Below are 26,098 nucleotides of genomic sequence, written 5' to 3' on the forward strand. Positions count from 1 at the left end.
GAAGGTGGCTGGAGAAGAGAGATGGAAGGTTATGGAAGTGGAGACTGGAGAACTCTGTGGGAAAACTTGCAATTCCCAGAAGAAAGTCACAAATACAGACAACACTAAGAACAATCGCAGTCTGTGGGAAGAAGTATGCCAAGAAAGTGGATCCCCAGTTGCCCATGAATTAAGCTCTTGGAACATGGGAATTCGTTTAGGGAATTTCCTAAGCCACCCTCTGTATCATGGAGCTGGAATCAAGAATGCAGGAAAAAGAGCCAAGGCAGGGCCAGAGATCAGATCCCTCCTCACCCACAAGGTCAGAGGCTCAAGGATGAAGGACAAGTCTCTAACCTCCTCTACACCTCAGTCATCCTCCATGGCAGTCAGGATGAGGAGCACAGGGTGGGAATGAGCTACACCTTAACACTAGGCCCTTCCTTGCTAGTACATTGCAGATGTGGTAGTTCTGTCAGAGTAAACAGTCATTTTAGCCAACACTCTACCCTGCTGGTGCCATGTGAAGCAGGAGTGAACAGTGAAGAGAACTATGCATGGACTACAGCAAATCCTGAAGAATTAAAGGGAAGGGCTCTGTTCTTCCTTTATCATTGGGCTCACTCTGCTAGACTACCACCTACAGCTTCCTTAGAGTACAGGAGAGATTACTGTCCCTCGCCTGACAGATTGGTTTTTTATTAACCGGTTAATACACAAAGTGAACACAACAGTTCATGGGCACTGTCATGGTTATTCTCCACAGTCATTGGATGATACTCAATACTGGGCATGCAAGTGTGAGATTATAGCAGTTAGGTTAGGTGAGGTGGAAAGACCCTGAACTCTGACATCATGGCTTAGGAAGGGATCAAGGACTACATAAAAAGGTAAGCTGAGCATGAGCATCAAATCTCTGGTCACTGACAGGTTGTATTGGGAATCTGCCACAGACTCCTGCCTATATATACAATTTCCCTATGTTTACATTCTGTAAGCTGAGACTATATTGAAAAATGTACCATTCCATGTTTAGGTTATCTTCACAGTATTTTGTAACAACAACTGAATAAATTACTCAGACAGGCACAATTAAAATGAAGAGCTAGTAACTGAACCTAAAACCCTGAGTGTCTGGGACATCACAGACTTGAACAGTGAGTGTTCTGAGGAAACGTGGACAAACGAGAGGACAAGCAAAGCACACTCAAAAGCAGACACTGCTGACTTACCGTTATGTCCTGGGATAGGAACAGAACAGGAACCTCCTGGTTGCCTTGTCCTGAATGAGATCGTTCCTAACTCCAAGAACAAGGCATGACATGACCACTAGTGGGCCCTTGCTCATTGGATCAAACCAGGAACACTGTTACCTAAGGTGAATTTCACCCTCAGTCATGAGACATTGGAACTTTACCAGGTCCCTTTGAGGAACATGAGCTGTCCTCCATCTGCATCACCCACATGTGGGAGAAAGTATGAGAGAGGGTGGTTCACCCATTGCTGTCTATACCAGGGGAAGCCACCCTGACACACACAAGATGAGCGTTGGTATCCACCTGTTCATGCTACTGAATGAGAGCCCACGGTGACATCAGATGCATTTTAAATTCTGTGGTTGTGTTTACATTGAAGACTTAGATATATTAGCATTATGCTACATAGGAAAAATAGTCTTAAGCTTCTCTTTAGATTTACATATGAAAGAAAATAATTGTCACCACATTACACAACTGGACAGAATCACAGAATTCCCACCATACCGTTTTTCTTATCAGTTGTTTCTGCAGAGTAAAAATTATAGACTTCTGGTCCCATCACTTCCGTAGGGGCTACAGCTCGCCTCCGTTGAAGTCTCTTTAATAGAGGAGAAACTGGGAATGCATGAAGAATAGAGTTTCATGTCAGCCTCATGGCAGAAACACAGAGGAAACTAACAACTGTGTGTGTGTACATTTGATCTGATTGCTTGTTTCCAGGGACAGTCATCAGAGAGAGACTGTGCTTCAGGAGGATCACTGACTAGAGTGTACAGCCAGTTAACATTACATGAGTGTGACAAGTAAAAGCTAAATTTATGTGACAATACAGAAGGTAGAGCAGGGGACTGAACACACTGTGTGAGTGTGTGCCAGAGCAGAGTGGCATCACTCTAATCCTTCTTAGAGCCACATGGACACAGTGACACCATGCAATGCCTCCATTCGCCAGCTGCTCACTAAGACACTAAGAATTTCTTAAGGACTACCCACAGGACTCATTAGGCTAAAACAGATCTTTGTAATGTATACTGTAGGAAAAAGCACAGGCATTCAGAAGTGCCCTGTGATGTCTGTGAGATAGCAGAAGACTTCAGCCACACAGGAGTAACTGAATTCAGACAAAAGGTGGCATTTACTCTAGAACACTGGACAACTGTTATTCTTCACTCTTTGACTGCCCCTTACAAAATACAACTCATGGACAATGTATGGCATTGCCTAGGGGACGTAGGAAGGTAAGAAGCTGTGAAAACTTGTGACTTCTCACGCAAGGGAACAGTAACAGCTGCATTTGTGTGTCAGTGACGATCTCTCCTGACAGAAACAACTGACAAGAGACATGCTCTGCCACCCAGTCCCTGACTCCAAGTGTGAGCTTCCTCCCAAATGAGCTGTGCAATTCCTGGATCAGTAAACAGAGCCTCCTCTATCATCTTTAACCTGTCACCGGCCTCTCACTGACTGAGTCTGAACCTCCAGAACAAAATTGGGAGGGCACCAATGCTTGAGTCAGAATCCAAGTCAATCTAAACCAAGTTGTCACATGGAGGTTGGGAGAAGAGGGTGTTCTTTTAATCTCGCCATACCTGGATAAGCTCTCAACAGGAAGAGGCTGGAAAAGTAGCCTGGTGTCATTGTAGGTGACAGATGTCCCCTGAAACTGTGGACAGTCTGAACCGAGTTCAGCTAACAGAATGGTAGTCTACACTACCTGTGTGTGAGTTTGCAAGATGCTGTACACCCATTCTTCGTGAAACTTCTCTTTCTGCAGAATCTTCTCCCACACACAGACACGCAGGGGCAACTGACAAGGTCCTGCTCCCCTCTGCTGTTTCCTTTTCCCTTTTCCAGAGAAAGGGTCTCGAGCCTACAGTGACCTCGATGTCACTTTGTAGAAATGGATGACTTTGAACTTAAAATTCTCCCATTGGCACTTCTGAAGGAGGTTTATAAGGCTATACAACCACAGCACATCTTTTGTAAACTGGGGGCTCCAACCCAAGGCCTTAGAAATGGTAGGTATGTAATGAACCACATTCTCTCTCAAGAACTAGCTCTTCTTTGCCAAAGGCCTTCATAGCACACGCCTGAACAAATACACAGAAAGCATTTTGCAAATAATGACGCTCTTCTTACTCCTACCTGCTGCCTGTGGTCCCGAGTGCTCACACTCACAGGCAGTGTGCACACTGACTACCAGTGAGCACAAGTCCCCTTGGAGCCCAGAGTCTAGCTCACATTTAGAAACCTGTTGCCAGGAGCTGAGGAGACCAGAGGTTAACATCCCCAGATGTTCCTGTAGAGGACACAGGTCTGGTTTGGTTTCTAACACAGAAAAAAACAGCTCACAACAGTCTATAACTCCAGTTGCAGGAAACCCAAGAGCTAATTTGAGTCTGCACCTTAGATGCAAGTAGTGCACATACATTCATACAGGTGAACCCTCATATACCCTAAAAAAATATATCTTTAAAAAATATACTTCTCTTAAGAAAATGTGTCAGCACAGATCCATAGCTAAGTGGTAACTGGAGTTCAAAGTGGACACTGTTGTTAAGATGAATGTCTCTTTTGTGCTCATGCTAATGGTGTCTTTATGCTAAATCTTTTATTTCTTTTTGATATATAGTACTTTTAGTTTTGTTCTATTAAAATCTTGATCTTAAATTTGCATGAGAGAAATTTTTGTAATTTTTCACTTTTTCCCTTTTGGTGAAAATGGATTTTTCATACACTATATCCTAATTATAGTTTCTCCTCCCCTGATGCTGCCAGTTGCTCACAAGCTCCCCTCTCATCTGGATCCACCCCCTTTCTGTCTACCACTAGACAAAGAAAGGTTTTGGGAAGAAACAAACAAACATGACCAAAGAAATACAAGATTTAGCAAACCATCATATCTACCTGTTTCTTTAAAAAAATTCTTTCTTTCTTTTTTGATATTACAAGATGTAAACCATTTCCCATGTCTGTTTCTCAATGCAAACACTCTTCTATACCTATATACCTTTACTTGCCCTCTTTCAACACATGGCTACTCTTCTCTTTAACTGTTTGTGTGTGTGTGTGTGTGTGTGTGTGTGTGTGTGTGTGTGTTCCAAATTAAATAACTAGACCCTGATCAGAATATATAATGTTACTTATATGCATTTATATATATATATGTTCAGTGCTGAGCATTGGGTATTGGATAAACCATTGTTGTGCTCTTTTTTGAGAAGTGTTTCTTGCATTTTTTCATTATCCTTACTGGCTTAATCCATGTACTGTAAAACTCTAAGTGAAAAACACCTGCCCCATCTCCCATGCAGTGTCTGTCTCCCATTCTCAGAAGAGCTGGTCTGACTAGAAGCCTGTGGGCGTTCTAACCTTTCATTCTTCTGAATGTCTGTAGGTAGATGAGAAGCAATGCCCTGGGCATCTGCTTCTGTGGTACTCACTGCAGGGACCTGATCTCTGCAGTTTTGACCTCCTGAAGGCAGATGCTGGGATGTGGGAAGTTAGGGATTACCAAGTGTTCAGGCTACAGAAGGTCTCTTGATCTGCATGGACAGTCTCATCACTTACCTCTGTGCCCTGGTTTATTCTTCCATAGGGTAGCACACAAATAAATAAATGTACCACATGTGATGGGCTTTGAACATATATACTGGAGGGTAAAGAGTGTATCCTAATATGGTAATTCAATAGCTTGTGCCTGTAGATTGGACTGAGCAATTGGGATACCTGTCTTAGGAAAAAACAGATTTAGATGTAGCCTGGGGTACACCATTCCAGACTAACTACAGGCATCGTAGCTGAATCCGGTGCATATGGACAAATGCCTCCAGTATTATTTTTAACTTACAGGCCCACTTTTTTTAAAATGCAGTCCAAATGCTTCCCGATCAGTGGCATAGATCACAGTGGCTGGTTAGACATAAGGATACCCAGTATTTATACAATTCATTTGTAAAATGTGTCTTAAGAAAGAGATTCCATAATACATACTTCGTCTTTGGTTTGGATGCTGTATCTGAAACATAAAGGAAAGAAAAAAGTCTGTGGCCTAGGTCTGTTTGCATGGGTACTTGAAACACATACCAACATGGTATAATGCTAATCAAGGTGGGAAAGAGTCTTCAAGTAAAAGACTCTGCTTTACTACATCATATGTTGGTGTCACAAAAGGACTGGGGCTCCTCACTTGTACCAATTCCCACTTTGGCTGGTTCACACACAAGGTCAAGAGTTTGGCCTCTGCTGAGTGTTCCCCAAGCCACACTGCAACATGCTGGAGCATCTTTATGATCCTGCTGTGAAATTAATCCTGCCACAATGTAGCCTCAATTATTTTCACTAATGCTCATGTGTTAAAAGTCTTACCAACAGCATCCCAACAATGGATGTAGGAAGCTTGCTCCATACTGACTTTTGTGGAACATACTGCCTGGAAATTGAGGGGGATCTGAAGTGCCTGACAACATCTAAACCAAAACTTTAAGTTTATATCTAAAGAGGGACCTCTTTTCTCCAGAAGAAAAGGCCTGCTCACAAGACTGATGATTAACACTGGATGCTTTGAGGCTCTATGCAGTCTGGACCAGGCTGGTACAAATCCTCTTTCTCCCATCCTAAGCTAACTCTCTAATACCCATGATGCCTTCTCAGTTTTGTAGTCCAGTGGGATATCCTCTGAAACATAAGATCACTAAAGTAACCTCTCTACTTTAGAGAGAAAAAGGCCCTCTTACCTCCGATGAGCTCTCTGGTATCACTCCTCTGCCATCTGGTCTAAGTGCGCTGTCATCAGTCTCTGGTAACACTAGGGGGACAGAAAGTGACTGTCAGCTCATGGTCCTGCTTCCTACTTATGTAGCATCCTTGCTTGATGTGGCTCAAAGTGCATGGACTTAATACATGTGACTAGACCTAATGAACAGGATGTTTGGGCAGCTGCTCAACTGTCTTACCTTGAAGGAAATTAAAACAGAGACAGTCCAGGAGAGATATAGGTAACAGAATTGTTGCATTTCCAGACAGTGGAAACCCAAGCACATACAAGATGAGCGTTTGATATCCACCTGTTCATGCTACTGAATGAGAGCCCAAGGTGACATCAGATGCATTTTAAATTCTGTGGTTGTGTTTACATTGAAGACTTAGATATATTAGCATTATCCTACATAGGAAAAATAGTCTTAAGCTTCTCTATAGATTTATATATGAAAGAAAATAATTAGCAACACTATATACAATTGGACAGAATTATGGAATTCCCACAACACCTTCCATTTTTATTGGTGTTGTTTCTGCAGAACGTCCTTCAGGGACGGGAGGTCCTTCCACACCCTGAGGGGGCAACAGCTTTCTCCTGGCAAATTTCCCTTAAGAATTCAGGAACTGGGAATGCATTATAACAGGGGGCCATGTCAGCCTCATGACAGAAAAAGAGAAAACTAACAATTGTGTGTTTGGTTATTTGATCTGATTGCTTGTTTCCAGGTAGAGTCATCAGACAGAGAATAGAGCTTCAGGTGGTTTACTGAACACAGTTTAAAATCAGTTAAGCAATACATGGACTGTGTAGGTAAAGTCTAAATTCATGGCAATATGACAACAGAGAATACTGGAAAGAGCCATGTATAGCAAAAGCCTAAGTGAAAAACACCTGCCCCATCTTCCATGCAGTGTCTGTCTCCCATTCTCAGAAGCGCTGATCTGACTAGAAGCCTGTGGGCGTTCTAACCTTTATTCTTCTGAATGTCTGTAGGTAGATGAGAAGCAATGCCCTGGGCATTAGCTTCTGTGGTACTCACTGCAGGGGCCTGATCTCTGCAGTTTTGACCTCCTGAAGGCAGATGCTGGGATGTGGGAAGTTAGGGATTACCAAGTGTTCAGGCTATGGTAATTCAATAGCTTGTGCCTGTAGATTGGACTGAGCAATTGGGATACCTGTCTTGGGGAAAAACAGATTTAGACACAGCCTGGTTCAGAACATCTCAAACAATATAAAGAGATCGGATCTGAATACAGTCACAGTAGACAACCCTGGTTTTTTTAACTTTGGGTACTACTTTTTTAAAAACCAAAATCCATGTTCTTCCCTATAGATGGCTTAGATCACAGTGGTGCATTAGACATGAGGATACCCAGTAATTATACATTTCTAAAATGTATCTTAATAAGGAGATTTCATAATACATACTGTGTTTTCTAGACGCCACCTGAAATTTAAAGGAAAGAAAACAGTTTGAGGCACAGGTCATGCTGAATTCTGTTTACATGGGTCTTTGGAACACATGTCAACATGGTATGATGCCAATCAAAATGGGTAAGAGTCCTATTTATTAGTATATTATATGACAATGTCACAGAAGAACTAGGACTCTGTAGTTTGTGCCATTCCCACTTTTGCTGGTTCAAAGGCCAGATTAAGAAACACTATTTGTTTGGTCTCTGCTGAATGTTCCCTAAGCCACAATGTATCTTTATAACTTAACTGTGAGATAATTCCTCCTACAGCTGGGCCTCAATTATTTACACTAACCCTCATGCAGTAAGAGTCTTACCACTCAATATCCCCATGCTGTAACCAAGAAGCTTTCTCCCCAGTTTCCTCTGTGGAACATAATCAAACTGCATCAAGATTTTAGGAACCAGAAGTGGCTGTCAACTTCTGAGTGAAAACTATACACACATCTAAAGAGGAACCCTTTTCTTCAGGAGAAACTATGCTCTCACACCAACTGTAATAAATGATAGTGCACACTTTTATGTTCAGTTCAATCAGAAGCAGGCTGGTACAATTCCATTTCCTTTTCTCCCTGAGCTAACCCACGATGCACCTGGCTTTTGTTAATTGAATTTCATATCCACTACAATGTAAGGGGACAAAGTAACTTTATATTAGAGAGAGGAAAGGCAGTCTTACCTCCACCATCATCACTGGTGGCTCTCCCTGTACTCTGGAGGAAGATGCAGTGTTGGAATTTTCATGTACCACTAAAAAGACAGAAAGTAACTTGTCAACACAGGATATTGTTTTTAATTACTCCAGGGATCCTTGCTTGATGTGTATAGAAGTCTACGTAGCTAGCATATGTGACTTGATCTAATTTGTCTCTGTTCAGAGAGGGGCAGGCCTCTCATCTAATCTCTGTTTCTTTTCAGAAAGGGGCAGGTCTCCCATGGATATCAACAAAGCATGGCACATCAAGTGCCATAGGACTAAGTCCCTCCCTTGCATTAAGGCTGGACAAGGCAACCCAGTATAAGGAACAGAATCTTAAGAGCCAGCCAAAGTATTAAGAATGGTTTGCTTTCTGTTTATTCCAGAACTGTGGATTATATTACTGTCAAACAAATTATGGCAAAGAGAAGAACTGAAAAGAAATGAGGAACGGAACTTTTGGTGTTCTAGACAATGGAAATCTAATTCAATGTGGAATAATCTTTCACTGCATGAAAGTAAATCAAGCTTTCAAAATACACACTGCATTTATTCTGGTTGGAGGAAACCATGCATGTGCGTCTGTGTGCAGGTGGAGTTAGGAGGAGCTCTTCGTGGGTCTGGTTTTCTCCTTTCACCATGTAAGTTCTGGGATTCAACTGCAGTTAGGTCAACAGGCTTGGCTGAAAATGTCATTATGCACTGATCCAACCTATCTTTTCTAATAAAAGAAGCTTCATGATTAAGCGACAGGATACTGTCACTTCCTGTTTTAAAGTAGGGAACAATAGATACTTCCTGAGGCACATGTCTCAAATCTATTTCAACCTCCACCAATCTACATATGTTGACTCAGAATTTATCATTAATTATGATCCATGCTAATGTATCCATTTTACTAGGATGAGCATATCTGAGAAAATTCTTGCCTATGTTGTGTGCACATTATCCCCTAAAGTATAGCATATCATCTATTATATTTTGTTATACTGTGCTAACTATTGTCAGTATTCTATAGGGTTTTAAGGAGCATGGAGAATATGTATGTGTTATAGTCCTATAAGACACAGTGTTTTAAAGTATGGAAGAGCTTGATTAGTTTCAGATATTGGTGCTAAGGAGTCTGGGAAAATTCTAAGGAAAAACTGAGACAACTGCACATAATAACATACTTCTATAAGCCATGATCAAAGAAAAGGAAGCATGGAACCACCTTCCAAATTCACATTATCTGAGAATTTATCCAAAGTGTAATGTGAAAGAACCAATCAAAAATTCCAAAATTTTAAGTTCAATGTTGAGTTAACAGAGCAATTGGGAAACAATCAATTTGGGTATAGCTGACAACAATGATATCATCAACTATCAAGTACCAACATTTACGGAATTACCACACAAAGAAGAGCAAAATTAACATATGTCTCAAATTGAAAGGTACCACTGGACAGAAGTCAGAATAAGAAATATATCCTTTTCAATTGGCACAGTATAGTCCCCCATCACACAGTGTACTGCTCTCAGAAGAACACTTGTATATAAGACTGTACCCACACCACCGCCTTCTCCTCCCATCTCATTAGTTCACTTTACTTTGTTCACATCATATACACATATGTGATTTTATTTTTACATAAAAGCCTAGACCTTCAAATGAAAGAAATCACCTGGGACTTGTCTTTTTCAATGTAACATAAGATATTTAACATGGCAATTATATTCACTTACATCCATTTTCTGCAAATGACATAATCCCATGCTCCTTAACAGTTTACACAGTGTCTTATTTAGGGTTTCTATTGCTGCGACAAAACACTGTGACCATCAACAACTTGTAGAGGAAGGAGTTTATTTCAGCAGACAATTCTCTCTTCATACTCAGTTTCTAGGGGAACTTTGGACAGGAACTGAACAGGGTAAGAACACAGAGTCAGGAGAGGATGCAAAGGCCATGAAGGAGTGATGCTTACTCACCAAGGCTCACTCAGCCTGCTTTCTTATAGTACTCAGTGACACCACCATAGGGGTGGTACTGCCTACAGTGAGCTGGACCCTCACATATCAATCATCAATGAAGAAAATGCACCACAGGCTTGCCTACAGGTGAATCTGGTAGGAGCATTTTCTGAATGGAAGTTTCCTCTTCCCAAATGACTCTGGTTTATGACAAGTTGAAAACAAAACAAAACAACAACAACAACAACTGAGACAGCACACCTAGATTTCAGGGAGAAGGGGATTCTGACTCCCTGTTTTAATTTTCGAAACTATAATTTAGTTACATTTCCCAAAAGGGAAGGGAATTTAAATTACATCTATTTATACAAGTAACCTGAAAATTCAAGATGCTAGGAATATGACCTTTCATGAAGTAAAAATCCCATATAGACTACTCTACTTCCTAAAATCTCTTCTGTTAATATTAAGCTTCTTGTGGTCTGGCAGCTTTATTGGTGAACCTAAGGGTTAAGACCAACAACTGAAATGCTACATATATTAGAAGGAACTATATGAGAAAGCCACAGAAGATCACAACTTTTGTGATTAGAATCCCAAGGATGTTACAATATGTTTAAAATACTTGACCTTATTGCAATAGCAATAGAAGTTAGTTACGAGACTATTGCAGTAATGTAAAATGTATTTCAGGTAATTTTATCATATGTGTGTGTGTGTGTTGTGTGTGTGTGTGTGTGTGTGTGTGTGTGTGTGTGTGTGTGTGTGTGTGTGTGTAAGTACCTGTCAATTAAAACGTGAGAGCTAAAAGAGGGCATGGCATACCACAATGTATCACACTTTCTCCTTTCGTTCAGACAGGGTCTCTCACAGATGCTGGAGACAGGACGACAGCTGGCAAGCACTAGAAATACTCCTGTCTATTCACTCAACAGCATAGGATTACAAACATGAACAGCTCTGTCCAACTTGTTTTATGTGTGTGAGCAGATTCAAGCTCAGGTCTACTGCTTTTTCAGTAACTGTTCTCACTGAGCCATTAATCACCTCAAAGTTAATCTTATAAAGCTATTTGAAATGGCATGTTGATTTTGTTTGCAAATCTCTCAAACAGAACTCACTATATATGGCCTGTAAGTGTGTAAATAATGATGAAATTTAATCTTTTATCATACTTCATACGTATTTTGTGAAAATAAACTAAAACAGATAATGGCCTTTAAATTATGCATGTATGTTTTGTCATAACTTATATTATTTCTAGGCCATGTAGTATACATTTAAGCTTTGCACAGCTGGCACAAGTCTTTAAGAAAATTGCAAATACAACACAAATAAGTAAGGACTTTTTTCACAAGATCGATGTCAAGGATACGCACCTTCATTTTACTTCATTTCGGGAAAGCTATAAGGGGAGAGATATTTCAGTGGGGTTTCTGCCCTCCCATGCAAAAGAGGCATTCTGTACAGGGTAGGCTGCCTCCAGCCCAGTTACTAATGGAGGAAGAGTGGAGTGTTGGGTCAAGTTTCCGACAAGATACTTTCCTAATTTGTGTCATAGCACTGAGAATTTCATGAGGGCCAATGTGATGACCACATGTCAGTCACTCCTTCACCTTCTTCCTTACAATCCCTAAGGTTTGGAACAACCTTTTCTGGTTTGTTGTTCTTCTAATATACAGAGTCTTGCCCTGTTTATAGGACTTCTTCTGGCTGACTGAGTTCAGCCTTTTCTTCTCTCTTCACATATTCATGCCATACAGCTAGGCATCAGGAGCCCTTTAGCTTTGCCCACCAGATCCAGGACTGAAGCAGATAAACTATTAAGATTGGATGTCTTTCTTTCTTTCGGGGTAAATTGTCACTAAGAAGGTTCTATACTCTTTGCTCTCAATGGTCTTACCTGTCCGGTGAGTTTGGTGAGAAAGAGGTACAGATAACACAAAAAGCCAAGAACTATCTGGACCGAGGGTGGGAGCACGCCAGAGGGTTAGGCTATATTCTGTGGACAGTGTGTTCTAGTATTCAGTGTCAGAACTAGATAATTGGTGGAAGGGAACCTCCAAGACTCTATGGATAGCCAGGCACAGAATGCAGAATGAACATGGCACCCAGGAAATAGGGAAACTGCTGGAGAAGGATAAAAAGCAGGAAACTGTAAGGAGGGATATCAAAGTGTATGAGGCTAGAGGTGGGGTCATGGGGCTCTGTAGGACACACTATTCACAAGCAGGAGACCCAGAGTATACAGTGAGTAACCCAATGCATTAATTCTACAAATACTGCCTGTTGTGGTGGAGCCAAACACAGCTAAATAATGAGAGAATGCAGGAGAAGCCAACACACTTGTGGGGAGCAAGGGCCATGAGCCGAAAGAAGAGGCTCCAGGGAAGACACAGGAAACTCATTTCTGAGATTATGAACTCCTTTCCTAAATGAGACAAGACAGGTAAGGCTATGACAAGTGAAAGGCACAAACAGTGACAGCACAGAGGACAGACACACCCTATGACCAGATGGTGCCAAGAGAGCTGATACCCAAGTGCCTATAGTCCTTTAGTCCTAGGAACTGATGTAGTTTACTAGAACTCCCAACCCCATGTTCTGAATATTGAAGGCTGAACCAAGAATTTCTGAAATGGGGCCAAACATGTGCTAGAGTTCAGATCACACCCCACCTAATAGGTCAGAGGATCCAAGATGGATGTCAGACCTCTAGTCTCCCTTGTCTTGGCCATCCTGTATGTCAGTCTGAGGTGAGGAACACTGCCTACAAAAGAGCTAAAGTCACCAGGTGGTGGCTACACGCCTATAATCCCAGCTCTCAGGAAGCAGAGACAGGTGGATCTCCATGAGTTCAAGGCCATTCTGGTCTACAAAGCGAGTTCCAGGATAGTCATGGCAAATACACAGAGAAACCCTGTCTTGAGAAACTAAAAAAAGAAAAAGAAAAAGAAAAAAAGAGCTAAAGTCATACACTGAGCCCTTACTCCCAGGACATTGTAGCCTTGGGATTTTGACAGAACAAAAATCCATTCTGGCTCTTTAGCCACTCCACCCTATGGGGACCATGAGGTGCTGCGACAAGACCTGGGAGAAGAAGGGAGAGAACCTGTTTCTCCTGCATCTCGGGGATCACACTGTAAGACATTTACCAATGGGTTCCGATGAGGAGACAAAGTTGTTCCCTATAGATAAGCTGTCAAACTGATGAGATGTGTGTCCTCTGGGCATACCCTTGGGGTTTATCTTGATTAGATTAAGTTAGATCGGAAGAGCTGTTCCCTATGGGTACAAGCATTCTCTTAGATGGGATCCTGGACAGTATAAAAGGAAGAAAAGTCAGTAGAGTACATTCATTCATTTTTCTTTGCTTCTGGGCTCTGGCTGCAAGGTCAGTCTCCATCAAGTTTCTGCTTTTATCTACTGTTTCCCAATTATGGGCTCCAAACTCAAACTCTATGGCAAAGTAAACCTTTCCTTGCTCACTGCCTCTGGCAAAGTAATCCTAACAAAATCTCCAAGGAGAGGTATAACAACAGTCAAATGCTTGTGCATTGGGAGTAGCAGAGGAAGAATGGTCTATGTGTTCTGGGAAATAGTCTTTAAACAACAGAACCAGAAGCAAATCACCCTTAACCCTGCCAGTGTTAACCATTATGAATTTGAAAGAGGAAAAGCACAGAAACCTGTGAGGATTCTGTGTCCTTACTGCTCTTTCCCACTCCCTTAGCCTCCCAAGCACAAGGTCTAAGATGACCACTCCTAGGGCCCTCTCCCAGTGGACCTGACTAGGAATGCCTTTCTCTAACTCAAATTTCATCCTCATTCTTGGGATTCTGGATATTAATAAGATCACTCTTAAGCCTTTCCACATCTGCATCATCCATGTCCAGGACAAAGTGACTGAGAGGGTGGCTCAGTCACTCATGCCTTCCCCAGATGAAGCCATACTCACTCATACAAGACAAGTCTCAGCTTTCCTATGGTTTATTTACCATTACTTAATGAAAAGCAAAGGTTACTGTAGTGGGTAGCTATCCCAGCATTGGCCTGGAAGTTCCAACCCCCATTGAGGCTTCGGTAATGGTCACGCCCACAAGGCGGGGCTGAGGGAGGAAGCCAAAGACCCAGGATCAAGAGAGAGGAGAGCTCTCTCTTGGTTCTGGGACCCTGGATGCTGGAGGTGGACTGAGCAGAGTTCTCCAGAGAACACCATCGGACTGTGCCATACCTTTGCCAGACCCTACAGGTTACCTTTAACCTTTAAACCTATTTATCCTATTTAAATCTGTGGTTGTATTTCTACAGATGAGCTAGATAAATTAACAGTATCTACACACTAAAAACTACAGCAAAACATCTTTATAGATTCATAAATAGTGCATAGTATAAAGGGCATCTATTATACATAACTGAACATAATTCCCTCAGTACCTTCTGTTGTAATATGTGGTGTTTCCCTGGAGGTGCCTGAGATGACTTGAGGTCTGTCCATATCAAGTGGAATCACAGTTGTTTTGATACACCTTTTCTTTAGTACTGCAGAAACAGGGAATTCAGTCACAACAGGGAGAGTTATGTCAGCTTCATGGCAGACAAACAGAGGAAACGTAGAATAGTTATTTGTACATTTGATCTCCTTATTTATTTTCAAGTAAGTAACTATAAATAATTCTAATTATAGTGCTTCAGGAAGATCACCGAGTCAGTGTCCAATTAATTATGTATCATATGATGATGTAGATAAAGTCTATTATGGTCACATGATGTAGGTAAAGTGTAAATTAATGCAGATGTGACAATAGAGAAGGAAGAGCAATGTGACTGTTATGTTGGTATGGTGACTGATAGGCAGCATTCAAATCCCAGTTAAGAATATCAGGACACAGTGAAATCCATGCAGTCCTGCTGTGATCACATCTCTGCACCGGTGAACTAAAAATTTCATAAAGACCCCCAGGAGTCTTATCAGTGTAAAATATATGTTAAACCATAAGGAAAAGCACATGGATTGTACAAGTGTTCTATGATGTTTGTGAAATGTAAAAACAATTCAATTACACAAGAATGACTGAATCCTGAGCAAGTGTTTAGTGTGCTATACAACAAAGTGACCAATGGCTGTTTAATTTCATTCTTTGCTTATCTAGGATATTTTACAGCTCATGAAGGACATATGGTATCACTTTAAGTAGGCTCAGAAGGTAAGCAGCTGTGTATTCCTCTAACTTTTTTACCTTGGGTACCATATTAGTCATATCCATGATGCTCTGATCAAAGTCCCTGACAGATATAAGCAAAGACATAGATGCTCTGCCTTCGATCCCTGACTCCAATTATGTATTTCTTTCAAAACAAGTTGTAGAAGGTCTCTGAATTAGTAAACACAGCCTTTCTCCAACATCTCATCCCACCAGGTACCTCTCAGCAAGTGACTCTGATCATCAGGGACCCACACTGAGAGGTGACCTATGCTTGTGTGTCTTCCGTAATGACTCAGAGTCCAAGTTATTCTAAATGAAATCGTCACATGAATGTTAGACCAAAAAAAAGAAAGTTCCTTTAAATTGGCCAACCCCGTATAAGCTGTCAGCATGACCTGACAGAAACACATCTGGTGCTTCATGGTGTAACTACTCTCTGGGTGCCAAGAGATAAGAGAAGTGGCTGCACAAGGCGTGACAGTGCATCATCTCTGCTCACTGTCCCCTCATCTAAGTGTCTACTAAAGTACGCGACTCTTTGAGGACTCCATAAAATGTATTTTGATCATATTCATCTCCACTCGTCACCCTAACTCTCTTGATTCCATTCATATCTCTCCACTCCTTACCAGCTCTGTGCCCTTTTTAGTCTCCCTAAATAATTCACCAAGTTCAATTTGTGCTAATCACATATATATGGGCATGTGGCTAACCTCTGAAATTCAGTCAACCTGCTACTGGCAGAGGCAGCTTCTATACACTCTCCTTCCATCAACAGATCTTCTATTTCAGTTTATTATTTTTGTTTTGTCATTGATTATTTGTTATGTTTTGTTGGTGAAAAAAAGGCCTCTAGCCCAGTCTGCCCTCAAATTCACTATTTAGAAAAGGCTGGTCTTGAACTTATGACTTTCTTGAATCTACCACTCTAAATCAAAGATTATAGACTGTGCAATTCTGAGTACATTACATTGAGTACTTGGGATGAAACTCAGGTTTTTAGACATGATAGGCATGTACTAAGCCAATTCCCCATAAGAGCACCACTTAACATATCAGCTCACTGGTGAGACCCTGAGCATGCAGACACCACCAATGTGGACAGAATGATGCCCAGTGGCACTCTTCCCTGCTGCTTGTGTAAATGTACCGAGAGCAAAACTGGAGTAGGCAACATGGAGTCTAACTACCCATAATAGAAAGTAGCCTTACTGCCCAGAGTCTAGCTCTCCTTTAAAAGTATATTGTTGGTTGCTTGCATAGGACCCATACAAGATCAAAGAGGTCAACACTACCGCTTGTACGGAAGAGAGGTTCAGAAGCCTTTCTCACCCCTAACTGAGAAGCTATTGGCAATTTATGGCTTCTCTGTGAAGGAAGGACAGTTTAATTAAAGGTGTTGTCCCTGCAAGGTTAACCCAGTTTCAGTGGATGCCCCTACATGTTTGAGTGTATGTTTAGCACAAAATGGATTAGCAAGTTATTTTTAAGGATAAAATTTGGGAAAATGTAAAAAGGGAGAGAATCTATGAACACTAAGAGTCATGAGGGATGAATAAGATAAAATACAGTACATAAATGTATCAAAAATAATAAAATTATATTAATAATTTAAAAAGAATAAAATTTAAATGTATCGCTAGAATAATGATGCAGTACAAATCATTAAATGCCGGGCGGTGGTGGCACATGCCTTTAATCCCAGCACTCAGGAGGCAGAGGCAGGCCGATCTCTGTGAGTTCGAGGCCAGCCTGAGCTACCAAGTGAGTTCCAGGAAAAGCACAAAGCTACACAGGGAAACCCTGTCTCGAAAAACCAAAAATAATTTAAAAAGAAATAAAATGTAAATGTATCGCTGGAATAATGATGCAGCACATACCATTAAACGAATGATGACTGGAAGTCTTAGTGCACACTGTCCTTAAATTTTGTGGCTCTTTGTGCCCATGCCAATGTTGTCTAATCTGTTCATGCTTTTCTCCAGAACTTACAAGAATACGTCAGATCTAAGAGAAATCCATTTTGAACTATTCATCTTACTCTCCTATGTCCTTTATTTAATTCTGGGACTCTGTCATCTTAAATGAGAAGCACTGTGCTTCTCTACCTTTCAAAGCAGTGACTGCTGCATGCTGAATGACACTTCCTAGGACTTCTAAACACTACAGCAGTCACTGCAGTGTTTGGGATCCCTGTCAATTTGCCTTACTGCAGGCAGATGTAAGAAGGCAGAGCTCTCCACAGGGATTATTGTGCCCTTGATGGGGTAAGAAGTGGCTCTTGAGATGCATAGCTAAGAAGCCTCATCACTACCTCTGAGTTCTGGTTTGTCTATGAAGGAACACAAGCATGTAACCCAACCATGCATGGCTCTGGTGAAGTTTGAACACATTTTTGTAGATAAACTGTATTCTGATTTTTCAATTTACAAACTCGTCACTAGAAATTGGGTTGGGTAGTTGGGATATTTTTCTTTGGAAAAAAATTTAGACACAACTTGGTGAACAAATCCTTCATATAACAAAGGAATCAGAGTTGAACATGACAACCATAGACACCTGGTCATGATTGTTACTTGGGATGTCATTTCCTTAAAATATATATAAACATATTATTCTCAGAGTTGGGGATTTAGCTTAGTGATAGAGCGCATAAGCGCAAGGCCCTGGGTTCGGGCCTCAGCTCTGGCAGAAAACAAAAAACCAAAACAAAAACATATAATTCTCATTATCAGTTAGCAGCTTATATCACAGTGGTCCATCATAGAAAAGACAACCAGTGTTTACACAATTCTCATCTCAATTGTGTCTTAGAGAGTGATTCTACAGTACATACCTCGTCTGCGTTTATTAAATAGCACCTGTAATTGAAAAGGAAGAAAATATTTAACATTTACATCATGTTGAGTAATATTTGTAAAGATCTTTGATCTCCATAGTTGACATAATCAGGATATAAATGAGCAGTCAAGTGGAGACTATATTAATGGACTCCTTATTTGATGATGTAACACAAGATCTATACTTGGTGCTAAAGACTAGTGCCTTTTACAATTTTTTCTGATTCAAGGGCTGATCAGGATAACCTGTCTGGCCTCTACTGAATATTCCTTAACCTACATCATATAACATCTATGAAAACTTGAATTTTTATTTATTTATTTTTTTATCTTTCAATGTTGTTGTTCTTGTTTTTTGTTCACAGTTTTTTTTTCAGTTTACATACCAACCACAGTTCCCCCTCCCATCCCTCCTTCCACTCCCCTTCTCCTTTCTTTCCCCGCCTCCCTCCACCTCCACCCTACCCCTCATCCACTCCTCCAAAAGGGTAAGGCCTTCCATGGGGAGTCAACAAAGCCTGGTACATTCAGTTGAGGCAGGAACAACATCCTACACACACACCCCACATCAAGGCTGAGCAAGGCATCCCACCATACGGACTGGGCTCCAAAAAGCCAATTCATGAAAACTTTTATTTTTCACTAAGATATTTTTGTTTTGTTTTTAGGGACTATGGAAGAAATAATTTGAGCATGTGACCCAAAGCTTAATGTGTCCTGAGCTTAGTGTGCCCAACAACATGAGGATCTTTAAAAACATGATGTATTGGGCTGGAAAGATGACTCAGATGTTAAGAGCACTGGCTGCTCTTCCAGAGGACCTGGGTTCAATTCCCAGTACCCATGTGGCAGCTCACACCTGTCTGCAACTCCAGTTCCAGTCTTTGTGATACCCTCATACAGACAGAAATACATGCTCATACTGGGATTTGATTTCCAGCACCCATATGGTGCTTCTGCCCTCCCTGGCACCAAGTATACACATGATACAAATATATACATGCAGGCAAAATACACATTAAAAAAACCAACACATGATGTACCTGATCAGTTTCTTAATTCAAGTGTGATACCCACTGAAAAGAAAGGGGACCACTGAGGTAACCTTTCTACCTCAGAGAATGAAAAGGCCCTTTTACCTTGACCATGCTCATTGGTGACTTGTGCTGGTCCGTGGTTGAATCTGTACTGTCAGTAGTTTCATACGACACTAGGGGGACAGAAAGTGAATGTCAGTTCATGGGACTGCTTACCATTTACACTGGACTTTACTTGATGTGGGTAAAAGTGCATGGACTTAGCACATGTGACTAAACCTAATGAAAAAGATGGTGCTGCTGTTGCTGCTGCTAGACTGTCTTCCATAAAGCAAGCTAAGGCAGAGGGAAGACGTGGAGAAAACAGAAGATGTACCTTTGCATTGTATAATATTTTGTTTATTAGGCACTGAGATCCTATCTCCACACACCTTATATTCCTGTCTCCACCTCCCTAGAGCTGGGATTAAAGGCATGCACCACCACCACCTAGCTCTGCTTCTCTTTTAGACTGGTTCAATCTCCTGTAGCCCAGGGTGGCTTTGAATTCCTGATCTTCCTGCTTCCTCCTCCCAAGTGCTAGGATTAAAGGTGTGAGCTATCACTGCCTGGCCTCTATGGTTAACTCATGGCTAGATCCACCCTCTGATCTCCAGGCAAGCTTTATTTCTCAGAACACAAACAAAATATCATAAACACCTTTGTATATGTAGTGAAGATCTAAGCCTGATGATCTACTGAGATTCAACTGCCTTTCTGGGCATATTGTCCCCAAGTAGGGTTCTGTTCAGTTCTCTCCCAGTGACCTTGTTAGTCTCATGAGTTTTGTGAGGGAGAGACATATAGTGAATACAAAAGGCCCCAAACACCAAGAGCTGAGGCTGGGGACAGGCTTGGGGGTTAGGCCACATTGCATGGGCAATGTGTTCTGGTATGTAGCATCAATAATAAAGTAACAGGTAGAAGGGATCACATAGGCCTCCATGGCTTGCCAGATCTATAGTCGTGAGTCAACATGGTAATTATGAAAGAGGAGAAGTGGTTGGAGAAGGATAGGGGCAAGAGGTAACAAGGGAGATTGAAAGGTGGGGGCTAGAAGTCGAATCCTGTGTCTCTGGCACACCTGACTCAGAAGCAGGAGCCTGACTTTACAATCAATAAACACTGTGCATCAAACCTACAGGCCTATCCTATGATTGATACCAGACCCACTTGTACAGTAAGAGAATCCAGGAGAAGCAGACATGCTTCTGATGAGCCTTTGCTCAAGTAGCTATAATGAAGCTACTTTGAGGAAAATGATTCCTTAGATTATAAGCTCCCGTTGCAGAAAAGATGTGACAGGCCAGAACATGCCAAGAGTGAGAGACTCAAGTATTGACAACACAGAGAACAGACATAGCCTATGGCCAGATGGGTACCAGAAGATAGCCAATCTCCATGAATCCATTCTATCATCCTGAGGAACATGGGCAGTCTTTTAGGAGAACTCTCAAACCCAGCTTCTGCCTTGGAGGATAAATCAAAAATGCATCAGCACTAAGGATAGACCAGAGTGCAGACCCTTTCTCAACCATTATATCAAAGGATCCAAGATAAACATCAGGATTTAACCTTCCTTGACTGAAACATCTAACATGCAGGCCAATATAAGGACATAGATTAAAAGAACCTAAAGACATACCTTATATCCTTAATTGTCAGGACATTGCTAGTGTTGCAATGAAGCCAGACTAGAGAACCCTACTAGCTATCTAGAAGGGTTTACCCTGCAGATGTCCTTTAAAGAGGGACAAAAGGGTCATGGAATGAACAAAGAGGTACTACTGCAAATGTCCCAGGGGACCCAGGGACAGGAACTGCATCACCAGAACCACTTTGTAGGCCCTTTATTTATATGTACATTTGAGTGCAAAGGAGAAGATTTTCCCTACCATAGAGATTGGCTCTACCACAGAATAAAACCCAAAAATGACCGTACCAGTCATTTTAACATCAGTAGTGAACTTCATACTGTCAAGATCCCAGAGGATGCCTGTATGGCATTATCTTGACAAGGTTAACTGAGTTAGCAAATGGTTCAGCTGTTAGTGCATTATTCCTGGGACTGAGATCCATGAGTGTAGAAGGAGAAGATGAGCTGAGCATAAAGAAACACTCCCATTCTGTTTTCTGTTGTACTGGACCTCTGCCTCAGGCTCCTGTATCTATGGATTCTCAGCAATATGCACACCGTACTCATGACATCATGGCAAGACAAACACTCCTTCTTTGGCAAGTTTGGGACATAGTATTTCATCACAAAAACTGGGAAAGTACCTTATGCACAAATTCCAAGGAGAGCTACTAAGCACAATGGCAGGCTTGAACATTTGGTAGTGATAAATGCTCATAAGCGCTAAATGTTCAAAAAAAAAAAAAAACGGCCTTCAAATGACATAGATGAATGCAGGAATATTACACCCAACAAGACTACCATAATGCCTTTGGGAAGGAAGAGCACAGAAACAGCCTTCCATGACCTTGTCTTGTTCTTTCCCATAAGCACAGGGTGTGACACACTACTCCAGGGGCCCACGCCCCTTTGGTCAGACAAGAAATGCTGTTGTCTGTGTGAAATTTTGTGCTAACTCTTGACAGTTTTGACAATAACCATGCCAATCTTTAGCTTGTTTACATTCAGTTCATCTACACTACAGGTGTCTGGGAGAAAGTAACAGAGAGGTTGGCCCACTTATTCCTGTTTACACCAGGTGAAGGGACAGTGACAGAGACAAGACTGAGTTCATCTTTCCTTTGTTTCTTGTCACTCAATGTTTGCAAAAGGTGAATTTATATTTCATTCTTAAATCGTGTGGTTGAATTTCAACTGAGGAACTATGCAATTTAACATTATCTACATAGGAAACAAATGCTAAGGTCATCATCTTTCCCACCTATCATACAATGATGATCCACAACTACCATATGTCACCCAATGAGATTAATGCATTTCAACAGTACCTTCCATTTCACTTTGTGGTACATCTACAGAACTGCCAGAATGGACTTGAGGTACTTCTGCATCCTTTGGATACACAGTACCTTTCCAAGAGAGTTTTCTTTTAAGTTTAGAAACTGGAATGCATTAACAGCAGAGACAGTATGTCAGTTTTGTGGCAGAAAATAGAGGAAACCAGTCTGCTTTAGTACACTCCTTGTCATGCCCATTCTCCAGGCACTGTGATCAGAGTCTCAGTGGTGTTTCAGGAGGATCACTGAGTGCACTGCACACTCCAGGATGCACTGCATTGGTGGTGTAGGCAAGCCCTAAATTCAGGTCAATGTGATGGTGCTGTGTTTCCCTGCTTAATACATGTACCTAATGAGTGCTCACCTCAAATCACAGGGACTGACTACCCCTGAGAGGAAAAAACGGCATGGAGCAGAGTGTACCCAACCTTTAAAGATGTACTCCCAGTGGATATGGAGTACACTACTTTCACAACAGTTCTCTGCAGGCAGAGGAGGTGAAACTCTGTGAGTTCTAGGCCAGTATGGTACATAAGTAGGTAGTTCCAGTATAGAGAAGGACAAACTTTGAGTCCCTGCACCCCGCTCCCAAAAGCAATGTATTCTCAGAGAATTAGGTAGTACACATCAACCTCCAGTTGGTGATTGCAGTTGTCAGTGCACACTGTCCTTAAATTGTGTTCCTCTTTGGGCCCATGCTTCTGTTGTCTAATCTGTTCATGCTTTTCTCCAGATCCTAGAGAAACCCATTTTAGAAATATTCATCCCACTCTCCAATGTCCTGTATTTAATTTTAGGACTCTGTCATCTTAAAAGAAGCACTGTGCTTCTCTGCCTTTCAAAGCAGTGTCTGCTGCATGCTGAATGACACTTCCTAGGACTTCTAAACACTACAGCAGTCACTGCAGTGTTTGGGATCCCTGTCAATTTGCCTTACTGCAGGCAGATGTAAGAAGGCAGAGCTCTCCACAGGGATTATTGTGCCCTGGATGGGGTAAGAAGTGGCACTTGAGATGTACACCTAAGGAGCCTCATCACTACCTCTTGAGTTCTGGTTTACTCAGTTATGAAGGAATACAAGCATGTAACTGACCCTGCATATCTGAGATGAGGTTTGAACACATTTTTGTAGTTAAATTGTATTCTGATTTTCAATGTACATATCTATAACTGGAAATTGTGAAAAAGGCATCCTACTTTTGGGGGGGAAACGGATTTAAATAAGAACTGAAGTACAATACCCCCAAGAAACAAAGGATTACTGTTGAACACAAGGACCATAGACATATCCATGATTTCTTACCTGGTGTGGCCCTTGCCTTTAAAAGAAACTAAGAAAAAAGGTCTAACACAACAATTCTCATATCATTAGGTATCTTACATCACAGTGGTGTATCACACAAAATACAACCAGTGTTCTCACAATTCCTACCTAAGGTGTGTCTTAGGAAAATGATCCCACAATACATACCATCTCTGTGTTTTTTGGACATCACCTGCAATCAATAGGAAAGGAAATATTTAATGCCATGATCATGCTGAGTAATGTCTACAAAGCCTTTTTCCACTAACATTGTGTGATTGAAATCAGGACATAGAAGAGCAGTAACGAGGAAACTATGTTAATGGGTACATTATTCCATGATGTCACAGAGATCTGGGACTCTGTACTTTGTGATACAAACTAGTACTTTGCATACATTTTCTTATTCAATGGCAGATCAGGTAAACCTATCTGGCCTATAGAGAGTTGCAAAACCTGTATCACATACCTTCTATAAAAACTTTTATGTTTCACTATGATAGTTTCTGTTTCTAGACCATGGTTTACAAATAACTTGAGTGCATGGCCCAAAGTTTGATCTGTTGGAAGCTTAGTGTGTCCAGCTTGAGGATGTTTAGTGTTCAGCAGGTAAGATATTTCAACCATGAGGACTGGTGTAAACTAGAGGCACCTACCTTGATGGGATCATCCATAAAGCAGGACACAAAGTTGTGCCACATTGTGGTGTATGCTGTCTTGATCAAGACCAAGTTGGTACAGTTCCATTCCCTCCTCTTACTAAATAAACTCTCTAATATCTGTGATGACTCAGATCAGTTTAATGAATGAAATGTGATACCTACCGAAACACGAGGGGACCACTGAGGTAACTTTTCTGTGTCAGGGAAAGGAAAGGCCCTCTTACCTTCACCATCTTTACAGGTGGGGTTTCTTGGTTGTATGGTGAAGTGGAACTGGTAGAAGATTCAGGGTACACTAGGGGAAAGAAAGTGACTCTCAGCTCACAGGACTTATTATTGTTTACAGAGGATCTCTGACTGATTTGGATAAAACTGCATGAACTTAGTGAATTTATATTTCATTCTTAAATCGTGTGGTTGAATTTCAACTGAGGAACTATGCAACTTAACATTATCTACATAGGAAACTAATGCTAAGGTCATCATCTTTTCCTCTTATCATACAATGATGATTCACAACTACCATAAATCAGCCAAAGAAATTAATGCATTTCAACAGTACCTTCCGTTTCACTTTGTGGAACATCTGTGGAAGTGTCTGCCCGGACTTGCAGTATTTCAGCATTCTCAGGAGCAACCACGTGCTCCTGAGTGTTCTTTCCCAAGACGTTGGACCCTAGGAGAGCATTAACAGCAAAGACAGTTATGTCAGTTTCGTGGAGGAAATAGAGAAAACCAGTCTGTTTTAGTACATCCATGTCATGCCCATTCTCCAGGACTTTGAAGTCTCTGTGGATCTAGAAAAAATCATCCTGGGTGAGGTAACCCAGACTCAGAAGTACAAACATGGTATGTACTCACTCATAGGAGGATACTTGATGTAAAACAACGATGACTAGACTCTACACAACTCCAGGGAGGCTACCTAGAAAACGGGACCCTAGGAAAGACACAGGGATCACCCAATGACAGAGAACAGGATGAGATCTACATGAACAATCTGGACGACAGTGGGAGTCATGAAGGGCAAGATTTGAGGGAAAGAAAGCTTAGGGAGCAGGAGATCCCAGCTGGATGAAGAACAGAAAAGGAGAACAAGGAATAGCAGACCATGATAAATGAAGACCACATGAGAACAGGAATAGGCAGAGTGCTGGAGAGGTCCCCAGAAATCCACAATGATACATCCTCTGTAGACTGCTGGCAATGGTCAAGAGAAAGCCTGATCTGACCTAGTCTGGTGATCAGATGACTAAACACCCTAGCAGTCGTCTTGGAACTCTCATCTAATAACTGATGGAAGTGGATGCAGAGATCCTCAGCCAGGCCCCAGGTGGAGCTCCAGGTGTCCAACTGTCAAGAAAGAGGAGGGACTGCAAGAGCGTGAATTGTTGAATCCAAGATTGCAAAAAGCACAGGGACAAATAGCCAGTCAAATGGAAGCACATGAATTATGAACCAAAGGCTGTGGAGCCTCCAGCTGGGTCAGGCCCTCTGGATAAGTGGACCATTGAATAGCTTGATCTGTTTGGGAGGCACCCAGTCTGTGGGACCAGGACCTGTCCTTAGTGCGTGAGCTGGCTGTTTGGAACCTCGGGCTTACACAGGGACACATGCTCAGTCTGGAAGGAGGGGACAGGACCTGCCTGTACTGAATCCACCAGGTTTAAATGAATCCCCAGGGGTGTCTTGGTCCTGGAGGACATGGGAATGGAGGGAGGGGCTGGGGGGAAGGTGGAGGTAGGGCCGGGAGGGGGAGGACAGGGGAACCATGGCTGATGTATAAAATTAAAACACATAATAATAATAATAATAAAATAAATCAATAAAGAAAATTTAAAAGGAGCACTTGTGTTCTAGCAGAGGACTTGAGTTCAGTTTTTGGTATCAAATACCACCCAGCTCACAACCA

General features: G+C 41.6%; 1 protein-coding gene across 1 annotated transcript; it reads right to left on the reverse strand.

Moving 5' to 3' along the window:
• Nucleotides 1-1,657: 1,657 nt before the first annotated feature.
• Nucleotides 1,658-24,944, reverse strand: LOC118576439. Its single transcript, XM_036176693.1, has 11 exons — nt 24,749-24,944; nt 24,411-24,481; nt 23,693-23,717; nt 19,312-19,382; nt 18,169-18,193; nt 14,563-14,667; nt 8,155-8,225; nt 7,429-7,447; nt 5,975-6,045; nt 5,232-5,256; nt 1,658-1,853 (listed from the first exon to the last, which is right to left on the reverse strand). Exons 1-11 carry the CDS (start codon nt 24,942-24,944, stop codon nt 1,723-1,725), a joined length of 810 nt encoding a protein of 269 aa, XP_036032586.1. The 3' UTR covers nt 1,658-1,722.
• Nucleotides 24,945-26,098: the final 1,154 nt, after the last annotated feature.

The sequence above is a fragment of the Onychomys torridus genome, unplaced genomic scaffold (assembly GCF_903995425.1).
Source record: "Onychomys torridus unplaced genomic scaffold, mOncTor1.1, whole genome shotgun sequence".
NCBI lineage: Eukaryota > Metazoa > Chordata > Mammalia > Rodentia > Cricetidae > Onychomys > Onychomys torridus.

Excerpts from the sequence above, each read along its gene's own strand:
- LOC118576439 (XM_036176693.1), bottom strand. The coding sequence starts at position 24,944 with ATGGATGTACTAAAACAGACTGGTTTTCTCTATTTCCTCCACGAAACT. Across the intron at positions 19,383-23,692 it reads GTCCAAAAAACACAGAGATG|TGTCGTATGAAACTACTGAC; the intron begins GTATGTATTGTG and ends CTGTCCCCCTAG. Across the intron at positions 5,257-5,974 it reads TACCAGAGAGCTCATCGGAG|ATACAGCATCCAAACCAAAG; the intron begins GTAAGAGGGCCT and ends TTTATGTTTCAG.